The 20,223-nt window shown below is 39.8% G+C and overlaps 1 protein-coding gene across 1 annotated transcript in view; it reads left to right on the top strand.

Annotated features, from left to right (window-relative positions):
• SUPT3H (SPT3 homolog, SAGA and STAGA complex component) overlaps positions 1-20,223 on the top strand; it is a 439,951-nt gene that overhangs the window by 12,096 nt on the left and 407,632 nt on the right. The window contains exon 2 of the mRNA XM_025209587.1: positions 15,228-15,331. Coding sequence (XP_025065372.1) covers positions 15,228-15,331 — 104 coding nt within the window. The remainder of the gene's footprint in view (positions 1-15,227; positions 15,332-20,223) is intronic.

The following is a 20,223-nucleotide window of genomic DNA, read 5'->3' as shown; positions in this document are numbered from 1 at the left end:
CCCACCGGGGGGGCCGTTTCAGAGGCCCCCCCCCCCAGCCCCTGCTTCCTCCCACAAAGCATTTGGGGGCGGCTGGTTTTAGGGGCTGTGGGTCTTGGGGGAGCTGGTTGCCCGCAAGGCCGTGGGGTTTGAATGGCAACAGCAGCTGTGAACAACGTGGGCGCCCGCCCCACGCAGCTGGGCATTGGTGTCAGGGTGGTGGGAGCGCTGCGTTTTGGGGGGTTGCGTCGCTCCGGGCCCTGCGTGTAACCAGCCTCCTCTGCCTTTCCGCGAACTGCTTATAAAGGACCAGGCTCTGACTTCTTCCGGCGAGTTTAGGTTGCGGTTCGGATCGGGACCATCCTTCCTCGGCCAGGGGTTGGACTAGTGGGTGGTTTTCATCCCGCCGGCCCTTACCTCGTCCAAGGGGTCGGCGAAAGATAATTACAATCTATTGAAAGTATGCGAATGCCCGCATGTACGATACAAAGTGGTCCACGCTTGCGTTCAAAATTTACTGAGGGGTACATTGGGTGCCTCCCTTTAACGCTGGGCACCTCCCTTCAAAAATTTTAGGGGTCCACAAATGGAAATAAATTGAAAACCACTGGACTAGATGACTTCTGGAGTCCCTCCTAGCCCTGCTTCGATAGGACTTTCAGTTACACCGGCGGCATTTGGCCTAGGGAGTGCTAGGCCCGCTTGACTTTTTTTCCGCTGCTGTCCTGAGACTGCGATAGTCCTTGTCCCACGACCTTTTCCAGGCATGTTGTATTTAAATAGTGTGTGGTATTTATTTTATATTGGGAAGCCCCCAGATTCAGCTCTGATATCAAACTACCTGTTCCCACATTTGCAGTGTTTAATAACGTCTCATGTCTGGAGGACTCTGTTTTTTGTGTCGGACTTCTCCATAAATTTTCAGGGCCTTTCATTAATCTTTTACTAAATCTGTTATACTATTCTGTTTGTTGCCAGTCTTAGAAGATTTACAAACACATCACTCAAATCTTTGAGCTGTGGATGGAAAGGACAACAAGATACGAGGTTGTGTGTGTGTATGTGTGTGTGTGAAGATGCAAGGTATTTAGTGTGTGTGTGTCTGTGTAAAATGGGCAGACAGGGTTCTTTGGGTAACATCTGGTATCTATTTTTGTTACTGTGGATTCCTATTTGAAGTCTCTGGGTATATCTTGTGAATTGTGTGCATCTTTGCACAGCTAATAGCATTAATATTGTGCTGCACCCTTAAAAGCATTTTGTAGCATGCCATGGCACCCTGGCTTGAGGATCACTGAGATAGCGACAGTCTTTCCTCTGATTTCAGTGGGTTTAGGTTAGGCCTTGTGCTGGCAAGTTGGTAACTGCCATTTGGAACAGGAGTTTTTTTTAATGATTTTTTTCATCCTGTTTATGGTTGCTGCATTAGTAACAATGGTGGTGTTCCAATTAGTGTTGCCCACTCATAGACTATTCAGTGGTTTTTCCTAAATCCCAGCCCCTGGAATTTGATAATTTTATTCGGGTGAGAGAGGGGGGAGAAGGTCAAACCATTCATACATTTCTATTCCTGATGATTCTGGTTGTATTGTGACAAAAGTGTATCCTACTGACTCAGAAGTTAGGAAGCAGAAAAATGAAGCCCAACTTCTCAGGGCGGGGGAGGTGTTTGAGTGAGGAGTTCTTGAACACTCAAGATTGGCAATACGACTACATTTTATACGATTTGCTGTCCCTTGAATGCTCACAAGCATATTTACAGAGCCTCAAAGTGTCAGAACCAGCTGAATTGCTCTTATGGGCTGATTTTTTGAATAATATAGAATTTAACTGCCTGAAATATGATTAGTCAGTTAGTAACTTGTCAGCATAAGGAAGCTATAATTTTGTAAACTACACATGCTTTAGCAATTATATTTGCATAATAATCTTAGACATCATTGAATGCTGGTTTGGCGGTTGATGCTACTTCTACATGATACCCTTAAGCAATGAGACCTGCTAGACAGTGTGTTACTAGGTGATTAGAGCACACCTCAAAGGGTGTTTTAAGGCACCAGGCCAAACCTAAAAAGTGTGATAATCCCACAGAAATTAATTGTTGAAGCTATTGTGAAACACAAGGAGGAAAAGCAAGCTAGTTAGACCTGTGCTTTCCACTGTATTGGGCATTAGTGATTTGATTATGAAAGTACAGGTACAAGGCAGAAATCTGAGTACTATAGGTATGAAACAGCAATTCACTATAATGTTCTAATAGCCTCAGAAACCTTTTATAATCGGAACACCTTCTTAACACTTGCAACAGAAAAAAACCAAGGAATAATAGGCAGTAAAAGGGGGGAATGCTTGGGGAAGGAAAGAAGTTAAAATGGGATATATACTCTATATACTGTAACAACACACGTCTTAAGTTTTCCAGTAGCATAGTCATTTTTAAAGCTATGAAACACTTTTTTTGGAGGATAAAGTAATAGCTTTGTGGATTATGAGCAGCACTGGTAGTAAGTACATAAAAGAATGAAAAAGTGAGGAAAAACGGAGGTGGAAGCCGATGATACTAGGGGAGATTGATGATACTATGATGGGCCTTAAAGGCAAAGATAGAAGCTTGTGTTTTGTGTGCTAGACTCTGCAGGGACACTGGAACAGTGGTTTTCAACCTGTGATCCACAGACCCTGGGGGGCTGCGGATTATGTCTAACAGGTCCTGGAAAGATGGTTATGACCAGTCGAAAGTATGTGAATACCCACACTTACAATTCATAGGGGTCTGCACTTCCATTCAAAATTTTTTCAGGGACCCGCAGATGAAAAAAGGTTGAAAACCGCTACGCTAGAAATATGAAGAAAGGAAGGTGGTATCTAGTAATGATCCAGAAAGATGATCTTAGTAGTGTTTTGAAAGCCATTGAGGAGAGCGTAAAATTGCTCTTGTTGAGGTATGGAGGACGAGATGGTGACAAAAAAGGTTGAAAACTTGGAAAATTAAAGCTAAAGATGAATGTGCACAGTGAGGTCACATTTTTCAGATTACTCAAATCTTGGCTAATGATCTTAATCTTAAATTAACCTTTGGGAACTCTGCACTGATGGAACAGGTGAATGTGGAGCACAGTGGTGGACTGGATATTCTTGTCAATGAACGCAAGAGAAGCTCAGGTTCATTATCAGGAAGAACTTTCTCACTAGGAGACTAGTAAAGCACTGGAACAGGTTACCTAGAGAGGTGGTGGAAGCTCCATCCTGGGAGGTTTTTAAGACTTGAGTTAGATAAAGCCTTGACTGGGAGGATCTAGTTGGGGTTGGTCCTGTTTTGAGCAGGGGGTTGGACTGGATGACCTCCTGGGGCCCATTCTAACCCTTATTTTCTATGATTCTGTGAAAGGTTAATGGGTGTTCACAGGAATAACTACAATTGTGTATACCCATTGCTGCCATCTGAATATAATCACTGGGCAAATGTTCTGGTGTCACTTTGGACAACTCGGTTAAAAAAACAAACAAGCTGCTAAGCTGTTCGGTGCACAGCGACAATCAAAACAAATGAAATGTTAGGATGTATAAAGAACAGGCCAGAAATACTAAATATGCCATTATATAATGCTGTGATGCTCCTTCACCTGAATATCCTGTGTTTATTTTAGGTTGCTCCATTTGAAAAAGAGCTAGCAAAAATAGAAGTGGTCTAGAGAAGTGAACAAAACACAATTATGCTGGGTAGGCTGTAGTCCAAATTAAAAAAAAAAGCTACCTAAATTCAGTGGCAGTAAATCGGAGGTGGAATAAGCTGTAAGGTTAGGCTTGTAAATGGTGAAGTGTAAAATGTAATTTTTTTTAACTGCCTACCAAGACTGTCTAGATAAACTCTCAAAAGACAAAGTCTGCCTTGCTTTCACGTTCCATAAAGTGTTTTATGGTAAGATACTGTGCGGTAGAGCTAACTCTTTGGCAGAAAGAAGGAAAATTAGGTGATAGCTTTGAATCTTATAGTGGTATTTTTTTTAAGTGTTAGACTATGCTATAAACTAAAACCCTCCTAAATGGTTTTATGCAGGAGGATGCATTTTATTACTCAGAAAGGCAAAATACTTAACCGGTTACGCTGTTCAGGATTTGGCCACACTATATCTTGCTAGAATTAAGGCTTTGAGGCCAGCCTCTACCCTTAAACTGGTAGGCATTGCTCCTGTTTACTCCACTGGAAATTGCCTGTGGTTATCTGAGAGGGGAAAAAATGGCTGTTATGCTGCACATCTCTGTGTCCATAAAGTAGTAAGCTAGACTTACAAGGCCACCAACAGAGCCCAAGTTTTGAAAAACTTTGAGAAAAATGTGGCATGCAGCCTTCTTGTCTTTTCCTTTGACGATGTTGAGATTTACTTTTTTGTGTGCAACAGTTCCTCTGCATCTCTTATAAGGAATTCATCAATATTTAGTATTCAGAATTGAGGATAGCCCTTAAACTAGGCAAAAGTAGGAAATTACAGGAAGTTTGCAGCCTCAGATTTCTTGAGTTGGTCTCCTTACCGAATATTTAGTTTTTGTGCGAGTTTAATACCATTGATAGGAGGCAAGGAAATATTGTTGGTGCTTAATTTGTAGTGCCAGCACCAGCATAGACACAACACATTCTGTGGAGAGAGATGGCAGAAGGTTTAGATTAATCCCTGCCTTCTCTTAACATAAATATAAAGACGTCTGCTTCTGGCATTTCAAATTGAACCTCAAGAAAAGAATTACTGTAACCTTATCAGTATCTTATACTAAAAAATTCTGCATTCATTGTCTGACTTTTCATCTGGATATCTGAAACCCATATATGTTTCAGTAGAGGGCCTAGACCTTTGTAAGGTGATTTAAATAATATTTATGCAGCATTCATACTTGGAAAAATTGCAGCTTTAAAATAGGGCCATAGGAGGAAAGTTGGATTTGTTTAATTTAAAAAGACAGATTCCTAGATGTCTGGGTCTGAAGGGACCTTAGCAGATCATCAAGTCTGACCTCCTACCCTGGGCAGGAAAGAGCGCTGGGGTCAGACAACCCCAGTCATGTGCATGTCTAGACTCCTCCAAGGTAGGGGAGAGCACCACCTCCCTTGGAAGCCCATTCCACATTTTGGCAACCCTTACCACATAGGGATGAAAGATTAAATGGTTTCTAAAAGAACAAGTTTTTAATGCTTGGGGATGTGATTGGTCAGGTCAAGCTGATTTCCCCTTCCCCCATCAAAGTATTTGGAAAACTGATTAAGAAGGAGAACTTTTGTTGCACCCATCTCTCTTGAATCCTATAGCCATGGTGTTTTCTTTCAGCATTAAACTGTCTTGAGGAAAATAAATATGCAAAGAGACTTTTGTCCAGCATGAGCCATATAGCTTATTTGGGGATTGTGGAGAGAACAGTTTTTGAAGAAAAAAATTAGTATCTAAAACTTATTCTTGCATATGTACATGTTGTTTCTACTGAAGTCTTTTGGGACCTCATCTAGAGGTGGAATTTAGTCCACAGTCTATGCAGTATAGATGTCTTGGAGTTGAAAAGTGTATTGTGCCCTGCTGGCCTGAAATCCACATCGTTTTTCGAATGACTGAAATTAGAGTAGATGATGGGCTTGCGTGATTTATCTCACTACTGGAAAAGAGGAGGATGCTTGTGGAATCAGTGCACCAGGCTGGGCAGGACTTGGAGCACCCAAACATGACTTATGAGACAAATGAACATTGGCTGTTCAGGCCACTGCTGTATCCAGGGTCATTGTTGAATTGGAAGATGGTGCACTGCCAAATGGAAGGTAATTTTTTTTTTTGTTTTGTTTCTACCTTGAAAGAAAGCAGTAAAATAAGAATTTAATGCATCAAATAATCAGAGGAGGCAGCAAGAACAGCAGATGTAATATGTTCTTTACTGGCATGAATTCTACTACCAGCATATGCATTTTGTTTTATACTTCTTCATAAACTAATCAGAAAGAAGGCTCAGATTACTTTGATAACATCCCCAGCTTTGAACAACATTATTGCATACAGACGTGATGCAGATGTCATCGTTGTCTGCTCGCAGACTGCTGCTACTTCCAGATCCATTCTCACAAGGATTGGTTCATCTTGAACTCTGTTCTTTTTGCATTATCTGCTTGTCTAATAACAGGCTAAGTCTCAGAAATGCAGGAGTGGTTGGTCTTACTTTTACCTCCTACATGCCATTACATGCATCATCTAGAGTAGAACTCTATTGGGAATGGTCACAGGTATCAGCAGAACAGTTTATACTTAAATCTTGATAAAGGAGTGTTGCATTTTATGCTATGACTACGTGTCAGAATTGGCATTTCTAGCATTTGAGTCATACATTTGTTATATATAGCTAGGTCACTTTACGCTAGAACATCTTCAGTTTAAACCTGCTAGGGCACCTCCAGGAGAATTAAGTAAAAGTTCAGATGTCAGGATCTTGGGTTTCAGATTTCAGATCCTTTTGGAAGGACTAAAGCATAAGTGAAACACTGTGTCTTCTGATATATACTTTGTGTACCCCCTTCTTCCTCTCCCAGCTGTCTGTCTTTTGTTGATACTTTTTTTGGAAGCTAGGTTATGCTTCTGAAACCATTTTGTGTGTGTATCCATTTAATAGAGCTGATTTTTGGATGACAGCATAAAATCAAAATCCTGAATACATGCAGTTAGTTAAAATATTCCTGGACTGTAAGAAGCAGGAACTTTTTTTTTTACACTGTTTACGGCCCAGTCCTGAGCACATGCATACAACAGGCTCAAAAGTGACTTTTTTGTTTTTTGACTGAGGTCATAATATAGACTGAGAGGTGGCTACTGGCTAGCCTGTGGCACATATGCCAAAAAGTGTCATGGGTAGCCTCTGTGTGAAATATGGCAGACCAGGGAGGAGCAGGCAGTAGAGTGGCAGATATGGCAGAAAGTAACTCGTAGGTTGGGCAGGAAGCACAGGGTAAGAAGCAGAAAGCAGAGCAGCTGAGCGGGCAGGGAGGGAGCTTGGGGTGGCACTTGGTGAGCAAGTGGAGCTACTTTGTGGCATGTCTGCCTAAAAGGATGACCCCACTGGACTAGGATAATGAAAACAAAAACACTGATTTTAATAAAGTATTAGTTAAGAATCATCTGGGCGTTCAGTGGTTTCCTTCCTTCCTATTTTGTTTGAGCTTTATGTAAGTAAAAATATGTCAGTCCTTGAAGTTTTTGCATGATTTCAGATGATATGCAAAATCCAATTATAGGAGAAACAAAAGGAGGGTCTGATGCAATACTAAATTTAAATGTGGGTCCGCAGAATTGGTTCCAGGGCATAAAAAATGTTACTGTTACAGTGAGGTAGGAGAGTAGCATACACAATCTCTATCTTACTCCCTTTACCATTAGCTTTTAATTTTCTCAGGACCTTGTAAATTTTTAAGATTTGCCTCTTTTTCTTTAATAGAGGCATGTAACCTAGTTCTGTCACCTCATAGGGATGTAAATTAGAGTTAACTAACTGAGTTCAAATATATTACATAGGTGTAACATTAGTGTGCACAGGAGAAGAGTCAAACTCAAACAGCCATAAAAATGATCCAAGAGATGATCATAGTCTTGTTAAAAAAAGTGTTATATTAGAAAATATAATTAAAATGCTGAATCTAATGTCAGATTGTTTCAGCTCAGTTGTGTTATAAAGTCTTTTTGATGAAAGTTTTTCCCATTGTGAAAGAACATTGTAGTTTCATCGTACCAGATTCAAACCCTGTTGTCCTTTCTCTAGTTGCAGAGTGAGAGCTATTGAATGAATATTTGGCTTTCTCTGGTTACGTCTAGGTTTATATATATTATTATTCATTACAGTGAGTTGCAGGAATCTTATTCTGTAACCTGTGCTTTTGAAGTTGCGGGTCTCCTTGTGAAATCCTCACATGATAGTTTTGTGCAATGACTGGAGGCATCAAGTACCTAGGTTAAGACAAGGATATGCTGACCATGTTCTTTTTTTGAGGACCACAAGACTTTAGAAACCTAGTGCATCTCCACACGTGGTGTGACAGCCCACATAGTTAATATTCATGGCACAGTGTAGAGCCAGTCTATTTACCCAAGTTTGAGGAGGGGCAAAATACCATCCCTTGTGTATTCCTTACCCAGACCCCTGACCCAGGAAAATGATTCTCAACCAGGGTGTTGCAGCACCCAAGGGGTACCTTGAGATCCTTTCTGGGGTTCCAGGTAACACTAACACTCAAGTGTGCAAACATGATTCGCAAGATAAAACCCAGAGATTTCAAATAAGAATCTGTAGGGTTAAAAACATTCTGACCTGTTGTGATCCAAGTTCTTTGCCAGAGAAAAAATCCTCTATTATTTTTTCTGAAACAAAAAGCTGGCATTTTTCTGAGGGGTGCCTCAAGCCTACGATTGAGAACTACTAGGGTTTGCATTTCACCCTGACAATTAACCAACCACAAATGTAGCAATATTGCCTGGAAATTCACAGGGAGGGAATGGATACAAAGGACAGCTACAAAGCAAATGTGTCCCACCATATTCTGCTTCAATGAGAACCACTAGTTTAAGCTTAACCAGAGAAGATTTAACATTTACCCACTGAAGACTGGGTGATATTTCCTTCCCTCCCCCCATGGTTTATGAGTGAGAATTGCTGGACTTTTTCTAACTGATTGTGACCAGGGCTAGGTACAGACAGTCAAAAAGCCCAAGGCTGAATCAATTCAGTCTTTGCAGGTTAGTCTGAGCTGCACATAGATTGAATTGATAAGCAAGTGAGCAGACATTCACTTGATTCCAGACATCCATATGCCTGCAGTGGCCCAGGCCAGAAGCTGGGGGGTGCTAGAGCATGCCTCCTTGCTTGGCTGGAGCAGACAGCTTGGGCCAAGGCTAGCCTGCCCACCCTGAAAGTTGAGACTTGAGGTGGAGGTACAAAGAAAGCATGCTGGGAGGACTGTGCGTTTACTTGAATCTAACAGGTCTAGGACAGAAGTTCAGTAAACTGATTTAACCTAAATCAGCCAAGTTTGATATTGCATCCATCCAGGTTTATCTTAAATCGGTTTTGGACATTTTGAAAGCAGTTTATGTGCACTGAACCTCTGTTGTGTTACACGTTTGAACTGGTTTCTGATCACTTATACTGGTTTATGTGTAATTTCTTTCCTACCTTATATGGAAAACTCTCCGGCAATAGCAACCACAAGCCCACTCTGCTGCTGTAAGCATGTTGCTTAAAGGGGAAACAATATAGCTACAGCTTTGTGGGGCTTGGGCTGGGTTAATTAACACAGCTGAGTGACAGTGCTAGTTAGCTCACCCTCAAGCCAATTATTAGCCTGCTTGTATGGATGGTGCTTTGCTGGGACCATGTTTACTGCATGGGCATAGCCTCTGTTAACGGTATTGAGAGATTGTGATGGATGCTACTATATACTTTCATTGATAAATTTATATATATTAAAATAATTTATAATTAAATATTTTGAATATCTTTTTTCTTTTAAGACAAGAAGCCAAAGTATCAGATTTAGCTAGGTATTCATCATTAACAGTTTTAACTAGTGTTAATCATAAGTTATTTTCTACTTGCTAGGGTTCATGATTAAACTAGGGCATGTTGAAATCATCTGTGACCTGATCTGAACATCTGAATTCATTTTGTACAATATGGCAAACAGCTGCATTTCAATTCAAAGCTAAAACAACTGCAGTACATTGACCCATTGAAGATTACAGTAGGTTTTCAATTCCATGTTAGCTGTATCTATTGGGGAAAATTGATTTGAGTGTGCTTCTGCTTCTGACTGGTCTCTTTTTTTTTTTTTCTTTTTTTTTTTTTTTAATGTCCGGAAGAAAGGAAATAGGACATGCAGATGATAGGACTTTGATGTGTAAAGGAGTTAATTATCTAAACCATCAAACAAAACGTAGGCTGGGGAAGTAATTATTTTAAAGGGTATGATGGGGCCTGACGAGCTTTTGGTTTCTCATGTCAAGAAAAATCTGTACACCTGCTTGATTTGAAAGTTAAATAATTTGGTTTCAGTAGGAAGACTGTGGCTTTAATGAACTATTAGCGGGTGGGCCTTTAGTTCTCCATCCTGCATATACTTACGCAGGTAAGTAGTCCTGTGTGACATAATGATGCTTTTGTGTAAATGTTTGCAGGACTGGAGACTTGCTGTGTAATCGCCCTAAAACAGAAACTGGGAATAAGGTGACATCCCTAAAGTTCCAGCACTGGGTGCAAGCCTTCCTAGTGGTGGAGCTTATGTGTACAATTATTTTCACAAACCTCGTTCAGTTTGGCAAGATTATACAGTGTGTCGAACAGTACCATCAGTTTTAGATATTTTAATATTATGATTTGCTTAATTCTGATTTTGTATAAGAAAAAAAATCCTTGGCTTTGAGTTCTTGAGCCTTACAGGTCCAAGTGGGGGATTTCCCCCCCTCCTCTCCTTCCCCCCCCCCCCTTAATTTTTTAAGGCTTTTTCCAATCTGAAGGTTAAACGCTTTTAAAATTAATTTTGTAAATGAAAGCTGTCTTCTTTAATTTGTTGTTATAGTATAGAGTTCTGCTGCTGCAAAATTACACTTGTATGAATTAATCACTTGAATAGTTCCAACAAAGTTAATCATGTGACTCATGATTAAAATGAAGTATGTGTTTGTAGAAGTGAGGCCTAGGTTTGTATTAAATTGATGATAATTTCTTAACAATTTTTAAAGGCAAGAACTTTGCTGTCTAAATAAAGGTTAATGCCATACATCGCTTTACTAAAGTATACCTCTAGCTTTATGTAGCTAGGGGCTTACTTAAATTTCAGCCAGCATTTTCGTTTATTTTTTTTTAAAGTTTGCTGTTGACTTCTGCAGACAATCTCGGATTTAATGGTTTTCATGAACTTTATGAAACTGTAAATTAAGCAGGTCTCTCTATATGACTTCTTGGTTTAAGAATGTAGAAATTATGATAATTGTGTATATACATATTTTGAGTAATTAACATTAATATTTAAAGTTACACACAGTAAAATTCGTTAAACCAAAATAAATTACTGTATCCTTCTTTTAAATTGCCACAAAGAGCCAAAGTCGTGGAACAGAGTCCTGGTAATAAATACTTTAAAAAAAGAAGCATCCCTAGATAAACCGATTATTTCTTAACTTACTAATTTAAGTGTGTAGCTAGTATGAATATTCATTAACTCCTGACCTATGCCTGGACTCTGAAAAGACAAGTTTGTGTGTACTCATTTAAGTGATTGCAGTTATAGTTCAGTGGGGGTAAATGTGCTTGCTAGGGTTGGCAGGATGGGGGTGTAATTTACAGTCGACCTGAAAATAAGCAGAAATGTGTTCACAGTGTGCTTGAAAGCACTGATATAGAAGAATTTGTCTAAGTATTTAGATACAGGTTTATGTTACATTTTTTTTTTCTGTTCATGATCAGCGATCCAGGTTTTCTTTTCACCACAGAAAAATGTGGCGTTCCCCTCTTTTAAAGAGAAAAACTTGGGAAGCAACAGGTTTCCCCTTGCTGTCTGGCAGAGTTCCAGCCTGCAAGGGGCTGTTTGGGGTTGGGGGGAGTGGGAGGAGGGTGATCAGGTAAGGGCACATGCACATGTGCCTGCACACATGCACATAGCAGCCAGGCAGTGTGGAGAGCAGCTCCCCTGTAGGTAAGCCTATGGAAGGAGGGGAAGGGGAGATTGAGGCCTCCATGGGGAAGGAGGGAGTAGGGCAGGGCGGGGGCTGGGGCTGCTGCCCAGCCAGGGAGGTTCATGGGGCCAGGGCAGGAATGTGTGGCTGCAGGGCGTGGCCAGAGAGAGGGACAGAGCCACTGGTGGCTTGGGCAAGGGGGCTGGCTTCCTGCTGCTGCATGCACTCCTGGGGAGGTAGGCAGTGGGGGCGGGGGCACATGCCCCCAGATTTGTGTACGTGGTAGGGCAGAAGTAGGCTGCCTGCTGTGGTCTCAGGGCTCCCTGCACTACTGTCCTCCCCCTGGGGCCTCTGCAGCAGAGCAGGGTGGACAGACTTGGTGCTGCTGCCGGGAGCCCCATGTTGGCCACGCCACTATGGCAAGGTGTCCCCTGACTGCTCAGCAGTGGTGGGGTTGGGGACATGGAAGGCTGGGAGTACAGGGAGCTGTAGGTTGGGAGTGAGGGGCATTGACAGAGCTGGGAGCTGTAGTTTGGGAGCAAGGGGCACTGGCAAGCCTGGGGACGTGGATCTGGAGCAAGGGGCACTGGCAGGGCCCAAGAGCTGTTGGTTAGGAGTGAGGGGCATCGATAGGGCTGGGGGGATGGGGGACTGTGGCTTGGGAGTGAGGGCTGCTGGCAGGGCCAGGGGGCTGCAGCTTGGGAGTGATGGGCATCAGCTGGGCTGGGGGGCTGTGGGCCAGGAGTGAGGGGCAAAGGCAGGGGCAGGGTGTTCAGCACAACCAAGCAGGAGGGGAACTTGCATGTTGGTGAATGAAGGGCCAGGGGGAGCTCTGGTTTTTTTGTTTTGTTTTTTGTTTTTTTACAATAAAACCCCCCAAATATAAAGGTATTTAGAATGTATTTTATTATAATGATTGAGGCACTGGTAGGCTTCCAAATTGCTTTCAAATTGTAAATATATCATTAAAATATTGTGTTCAACTGATACCTATATATCATGGCATTTCATTTTAATCACAGAAAAATACGGTTTTTGAGGTTGTTGATCTGAGAATTTGGGGTTTTTATCAGAAAACTGGTGATTTTTTTGACTGAGAAAACAAGGATCCCTGTATGATGCAACTGCTTGCTGTTCATTCTTGATTTTAAAAAAAACCAAACCAGTAATTCTAACGTTACCCTTTGAAAATGTCATACAAAATATTTAATATGCTTTCTTAAAATAATGTATTTTTAACAAGGATATAAAATGTGGTGGCAGATCAAGTTTTGATAGATACCATGGTATATGCTTGTATGCTTTCTTTTTCTTTCTTTTTTTAAAGCCTCGGTTAAAGATAATTTTAAATGGCCAAAGGTCTCATCTCTTTAGAGGTTTCACTAAACACAAGTGATAGCAGCATCTGCTTTCTATTATCACAACCACTGCTACTCTTAATAACATAAGAAATGAGTAGAATAAGTGAAAGTTTACCAGCTCTGAGTGATCCAGAAAAATAGGGGGGAGAGAATGCATCAGGACTCTCTCTCATTTATCAGGAGATGTTCTTTTCAGCTATTATTTCTTGTTCTTGCAGTAGTAACAGGTCATTGACAGTGTCCTCATCCCCTTTCTTCACTTGTGTCAAGGTAGGGTGTTTGTGATGTTTTGGGCATGTTGCCTGGTAGTTGTTCTCAAAGTTTTTTTTTAAACAAACACTTGTCCAGGATGGTTTAGGTAAGGGTGATGCTGCCTTCGGCTGCGGTTTAGACTAGATCATTTTTTTTTTCAAACTGGGATACCTATACCCCGGGGGGCAGGGGGTGATGCTTTGCTATAATTTTAATTTGCAGTGGTAAGTAACAGTGTTGCTTCTGCATATGTTTATCAACAACATGTAGCATCAGGTGTAGGGGATACATGGTGGATGGGTATGCAGCCAAAAACTTTGAAACCCCCTGGGCTAGATGGCGTCCTGAGGTCCCTTCCAGCCCTTATCTTTTATCATTCTATTGTGTCTGCATTGGGTAGTGTTGCTAAACTTTAACTGTTCTATGGGAAAATTAGGACACCTAGTAGTAGGAAAAAAATAAGGCGGCTAATGCTTTGTCAGTAGACCTAAACTTTGAAAAGGTTTGACTTCATTGGCTGTAATGAGTGATGTTTAAGTTGTGTGCATTTAGCATTTGACCTCCGTTAAATGGCAGCTAGAGAATCATGTTTCTTTGATCAGTCTTTCAGAAAATTGTCTCTAGATGATACGATTTAATGATATTTAGACCTGTCTTGCCTTTGATGAAACATACGTGTATTAAATTAGTGGATGATAAGACCGAAGTAGAACTATCCAGACTTCAGGTGGAATTTTTTTTAATTTTGAAGGATTTCTGTAAGGCAAAAACATCAAGCCTTAACTTAATTGGGGGCATTATTTTAAAATTGCTTATTGATAATCTTTTTGCTTTAGATGTGATTTAGGGCTGTATATAAAGCTGAAGAAGTCTGTGATTGAACTGGATGAATATCAGTATTTATGAAAGCATTCACATCCTTTACTGGTTTTTGCGGGGTGGGGAGGAGGGTTGCATATTTTTTGGTAGGATTCATTCTCGCTTCTGTTAAATTTGGTGGAAGCAGGATTGAGGACTTAATGAACAAGTTATGTATAGCAGAGGTTCCCAACCCTTTTCTTATTGCATACCCCCATACAAATTTACCAGATGCCCACATACACCTATGAGCGTATGTTTTATAATTTAACCCCTTAAATGCTAATTTATTATTATAATGACAAATCTGGCATTACACAATTTCTCCCACATATCCCCCAGTGATATCTTGGATACCCCAGAGATATGTGTACCAAGGTTTGGGACCCCTCTGGTCTACAGAATTGGGATGCCGTACAGGTTTAAGATAATATTCTCTTGTTGTAAGATTGGGTTTATGAAAAATAAGCACCTGAGCCATGACTGTGATTGCTTGAGCAGACATTGAGATAATCTTGCCGTGATAATTCTAAGGTTTGGGGTTTTTTTGGTGATCCACAAATTGTTCCTTGAGATTATACTGTATTAAAAAATGTGCAAAAATGTGAAGATGACTACAAGGCCATTCTGTATACATGTCCAGTGACTGAAGATTGTGTTTTGTATTCTGTATATAATGTGGATGGCTGCTGAAATAAGCTTCATTTTGGTATTAAAAAAGCTTTTATCTGTAGAATTTTTAATTTTGAATCTGACAATTTGCTTTTTTTCTTTCTAAATCCCTAATGTAAAACAAATGTACATAGTGGTAGTTAAGGTGAAAGACTATTGCAACTATTACCAACTCTTCTTATGTACCTATTTAATAAAATAAACAATGTGGCTTTCCCAATTTGTCCTTTTAATAGAGAAAATAATTTTCTTGCAGTGCTGAATAAAAGACATTATGAACTTCAGCATGAAACATAATAGTAGGCTGGATATTTTAAACCACATACACTTTGTGAAGTGGTTTATAATTGTTACCATTTCCCATATGCTCTATTTATTAAATTAAAACATTTGCAAGCTCTATTGTTTCTTTCTGTTTACTCAGATGAGCAATACTGCAGCTAGCCCGATGTCAACTGTTGCCTCTTCAAGCAGTGGAAGGGGGATAGGAAAATCAACAAGCTTCACTCCTGAACTGCAAAGTATGATGTAAGTAAACTCTCTTAAAGTATCTTTGACCATTTATATTTTTAGTATACCTGATTGTCATTTTATAAGAAAAGAGGACAGATGAACAATAGCAAGATATATTTGTTATATTAATGTTCACAGTTGTAAATTTGGAAAACATTTAAAAAATAATTTGGATATGCAAAACATCCGTTTTCTAATAAAAATAAAGAAAATCCTGTTAAAGGAACATCTATGAACACTTATTTTTATACATGGTAAGTTGAGACCCTACGCTTCTTAATTCATCATCAAAAGAGGTAAGATACTGTTAACACAAACTTATTTTTAAATGAGTAGCTTTTCACTGAAGTTCTGTAATAGGGTTTTGGTAATCATGCAGAGTGGTACGTTACCTGGAAGAAAATGCTCTTTATGATGGAATTAATGTATGTGGACCAGTTGGAACTGAGTACATTTTGTTCCATTCTTCTAAAATGATCCTGGAACTTGGTTCATTACAGTTATAAGCTCTGATGTGAGACCGTTCTGTATCTCGGAACTTGTAAAATCTCTCAAGATGTTTAAATAGCCCATTCACTCAGTCTTTAAGACTGCATAATGGGGAAGATTCTTTACCTAAGGCTCTGGTCAGATTGATTAGTGGCCTACTATACTGGAATGGGTTGCAAATGTTGATTTGGTGGAAGACAACTTATTTGTCAGAGCTTGACCTGCCAGTGCATACTGTTTTTTCCCTTTTATATGAGTTCAGGACATGTTGATTTGCAGACGCGGGGAAGAACTTTTAATAATGAGGTCTTCTCTCTCTGTGGATCAGTGTTCCTGATTTATCAGGCAGTTTAAAGAAGATTTCATCCCAAGGCTGGAGGATATGTATCCCTCAAAGCTGCAGATGGAGAATTGGGCTTGGCTCAAGTCCAAATTATGTGCAATTTTTTTATGTCACTGTGAATGCATGTTATCCAACAGGGAAAAATGGGGCATGTGGGTATACATTGCTGAGGTCAGCTTTAAAGGGAAGTTTTATCATATGAAATCTTGTTGGAGCATCTAGAAGGATTTATTTTTTTCCTGTTGATTCCTCAGAACTGAAAGTGTGGCAGAGAAAGCTAGTACTGGAATGCTAAGAAGTAAGCTCATTCTTTTAAAAGATAGTGGCCATCTTTGGCTCTCTTCTCTAAAGTCACAGCTCTGGAAAGTTATTCTGAGTGACACATGTAAGCTAGGGTGAAACAGTCAGATGGATTTAACAGGGAATATATTTTGGGCTACTAATCTTTACTTTGGCAGAACCCTTGAAATCACTAAGCAAAAGGCATTTGAAAGCTGCTTTGTGGCTTCTCATGCATCTTCAGATTTTAAGTCTTATTAAATTAAGAATAATAGCTAAAAAGTCCATGTTCTAGCTGGTCCCTTAAGAGCTATGTTCTAAACAAATGACATTAAAAAAAAATCCTGGAGTATAGATGTTTTCCCTTCAATGATTCCAGGTCTGAATCTGACACCATCTCTGAGCGTTTCAGTTTTTTAATGCAACAGAAACACATAATATCTGAGCAGTAATGTACCTTGTTAGAAAAGTTAACCCAATAACTTGTGCTCTGTCTTCATCTCCCCGCCCCCATCTCTTGTTTGTTAAGGAGTTCAGTTTAAAAATGTATTTTGAGTCATCTTGAACTTTCATGTGATAGCTTGGCTGACTCTCTAGCTGTATTTGTACATTAATGGAGGACAGCTTGCTCCCAGCTATGATCATAATATGCTATCTACTGTTTCCTGAAGTATGCTCTCCGTATTTGGCAGTTTAGATGGGATAAGTTACCTGACTCATTGTAGAGCACTGGAGAGGTAACTTTCCCAAAGTGGAATGAGATAAGGGTGGGAGTTTTGGAATATTGTAGTTGGGTACCTCGTTGTGATGTTTTTCACTGTGTAGCTGAAATGGGGAAATAGCATTGTTTGTTGTTTTTCATTTTTTTAAACTAACTTTTGATGTAGAGGAGTCTGCCTGCTTGCTACAAATGCAGTTGTAAGGCATCTGCTATTTTGATTTCTTTCTTAGTTGTACTATGTTTGTGATGCACGTGGCCATATGGTGCCATTATTACTGTGCTGTCATTTAGTACTTTAGGAAGTACTAAGCGTCACTTAGTGTACTTCTTTCTGGAAGTACTAAATGATGGCTCAGTAACAACCCCTACTGCACCATGCCAGTTGCACACGGTTATTTTTTTGCTGCTACGTCACTGTAGCAGTGTGCTAAAATGAGGGAGCGTGTTGCTACAGTTTTTGCCCATTAACGTTATGTTGCCGTAGCGTCAGGTGTAGATGTGACCAGTGTGTCTTCTACATTTATGCATGAATGCATGAATTTTTTGGGGAGAAAATATATATTTTCTCCAATGCTAGCTATATATATATATGTATATATATGTATATACATACAGTTATACACCCAATGCTTTATGTAATATAAAAAACTTAATATATTAATATTTTAGTGTGTATGTATGTATATGTGTATATATATGTGTGTGTGTGTATATATGTGTGTGTGTGTGTGTGTGTATATATGTGTGTGTGTGTGTGTGTGTGTATATATATATATATATATATATACACTTTTATTTTTAATGGAGAGTAGACTATGCCTAGGGAACCAAACGTAGTTGTGCAGGTTTTCAGGTCAGTAGCTGAGGAGCCTGTATTTTATTTAATTGTATGCTTCCTGATTAAGTACTTTTGAAACTCCCCTCCCCGCCAGTATACACATGATTCCTGTCAGAATATAGAAGTTATTGTTGGCCATATAAATGGAAGAAACAGACGTTTTCCTTCTGTTTCAGACCTGGTGCAGTTACTACTTTAAAAGTCATCGACTTTTAAATAAAAAGCTATTGACTTTTATGACTCTTATGTGTTCTGGGATAATATTTTTCATAAACAACTCCATTGACATGGTAGGAACTGAAGAAGTTCTTCCAGTACTATCAGTTTATTAAAATACATTTTTTTTTTATTGTTAGAAAAAAATGTTTGCCTGGGATGGATCATAGAGAAATTGCAGCTGTTTCTCTTGGCATGCGTGTTATGATGAAGTTACCACTTTGTCAGAGCCCAGAAAGTTCTTTTAAAATCTGAAATTTTTTTATAAGCTACATTCTTTGGGAAGCTATAGGTTTTCCTTTTAAACAGTTTGTAACAGTTATGCTGACATCTTAAGATCTGCAGAAATGTTGGAGGGTAGAGGAATACAATGTATAAAATAGAGAACACTTTTAAAATGGAATTTAAAAACTGAAGAGAAAATAATATTAGTTGCAGGATCACCTCGACTGGACAGTTTATAGGGCAGTGGGGGCTTGCCTGCCACCAGGTGAATGAAGCCCCTGCTCTGAGTGTCACTCTGATTCCCCTTTCCCTGATCCGTTGTCCTGCTCTCTCCTCCCTGCCCTATCTGCTGGCTGCATGTGCCACTTATGGCATGGATGCTGAGGGTTGGGCACCTCAGTGAGAGTGTCCTTTTGAGAAGTTACTTGCCATTTTGCCTAAAAAGATGGCGGTACAACAACTAGAAGAGTTGTGGTTCTTACAAGTAAGGTATGAGATGCTCCATGGGTTTCTGTTCAGAATGGCTTCTGAGACCTGGCACTAGCAGTGAAGAGTGTGCCATTGTTGATGGGGACAGAAAGAAAGAGGTGGAAAGATGGAGAAGTGGTTGTTTGGGGCAAAGCAGTCAGTTAACTTGTTAGGTGGGCCAGACTGATCCAGTTAGAGGTGGAAAGATGTTTGGGTGCAAGGGCCCAGCTGCCACTGCTGCTTTTTTCCCATGGTGGTGTGGGAAAAGTGCCTGCTGCTGCTGCTTCCTGCCGTGGCACAAGAAAGTGACTGCTGCCAAAGTCTCATGTCCAGGGGACAGATAAAACTGTTCTGTGGGCTAGATCTGGTCTGCAGGCCATAGTTCACCAACCTCTGTCTTTTTTTACTACTGTTACTCAAATTCAACGGTTATGTTGTACAGTTCTTCTCTCTCTCTCTCTCTCTCTCGATATAGATACAAGTCATAGCAATCATTCAATAATATTAATAGGTGTTAATAAAAAAAAAGTTTACAATTGTATATTACAATAAGTATATTATATTACAATAAGTATATTAATTGGCATAATCGGTACTTTTCCCTTGCCTGCTATTATAATCATGTGCCTTTGTGATGGCAAGTGTAGCAGATATACAATTACTAAACATTGAACTGTAGTAGTTTAGAAAAAAACCAACTTGTTTTCAGTAGGTCTATTAAGCTGCTCGCCGATGGTATGTCCTGAGGACAGACATGGAAATGAGACTAGATTTTTTTTTTTTCCTGTTGCTTAACGTTGCTCATGATAGTTAGATGAAGTAGAGCTAGAAATTAGTCCTTTATATCACCTGGAGCTCCAGATTTCCAGTTTGTTAACAGTTCAAGTCTTTTATCTGGTTGCAAGTTTAATGTAGGAATTGTTAATGGGGGGCATAGGGTTTGGAGAAAGCACGCTGGTTGTCTGAATGACTTGACAAGGTATACAGTATCATTAGCTGACACTTTCTGATGAAACTGGTACTGTTTTCTAAAAGTTGGTCCAGAGCTACTGAACAGAGAGAACTATACAAGTAGGTATGAAGTTCTCTTAGCGGGATTTCACAGCCTTTTTCATCTTGCTCCTGAGTCAGAAAATACTATCCTACTCTGTTCAGTCCTCAGCACTTAGCTCTTGAGTTAAGTCTGATTCAGAAGTATGTATACAGCTGTAATTTTCAGCCCGTGAATTGTACTTTTTACTCTTAATTATCATGTTGAATGTATACACATACCATGGGTATGTATGTCAGTATATCAGAAAAAAAAAAAAAAAAAAAAAAAATATATA

The sequence above is a fragment of the Alligator sinensis genome, unplaced genomic scaffold (assembly GCF_000455745.1).
Source record: "Alligator sinensis unplaced genomic scaffold, ASM45574v1 scaffold1156_1, whole genome shotgun sequence".
Lineage (NCBI taxonomy): Eukaryota > Metazoa > Chordata > Crocodylia > Alligatoridae > Alligator > Alligator sinensis.
This window is presented reverse-complemented; position numbering and strand designations above follow the sequence as displayed.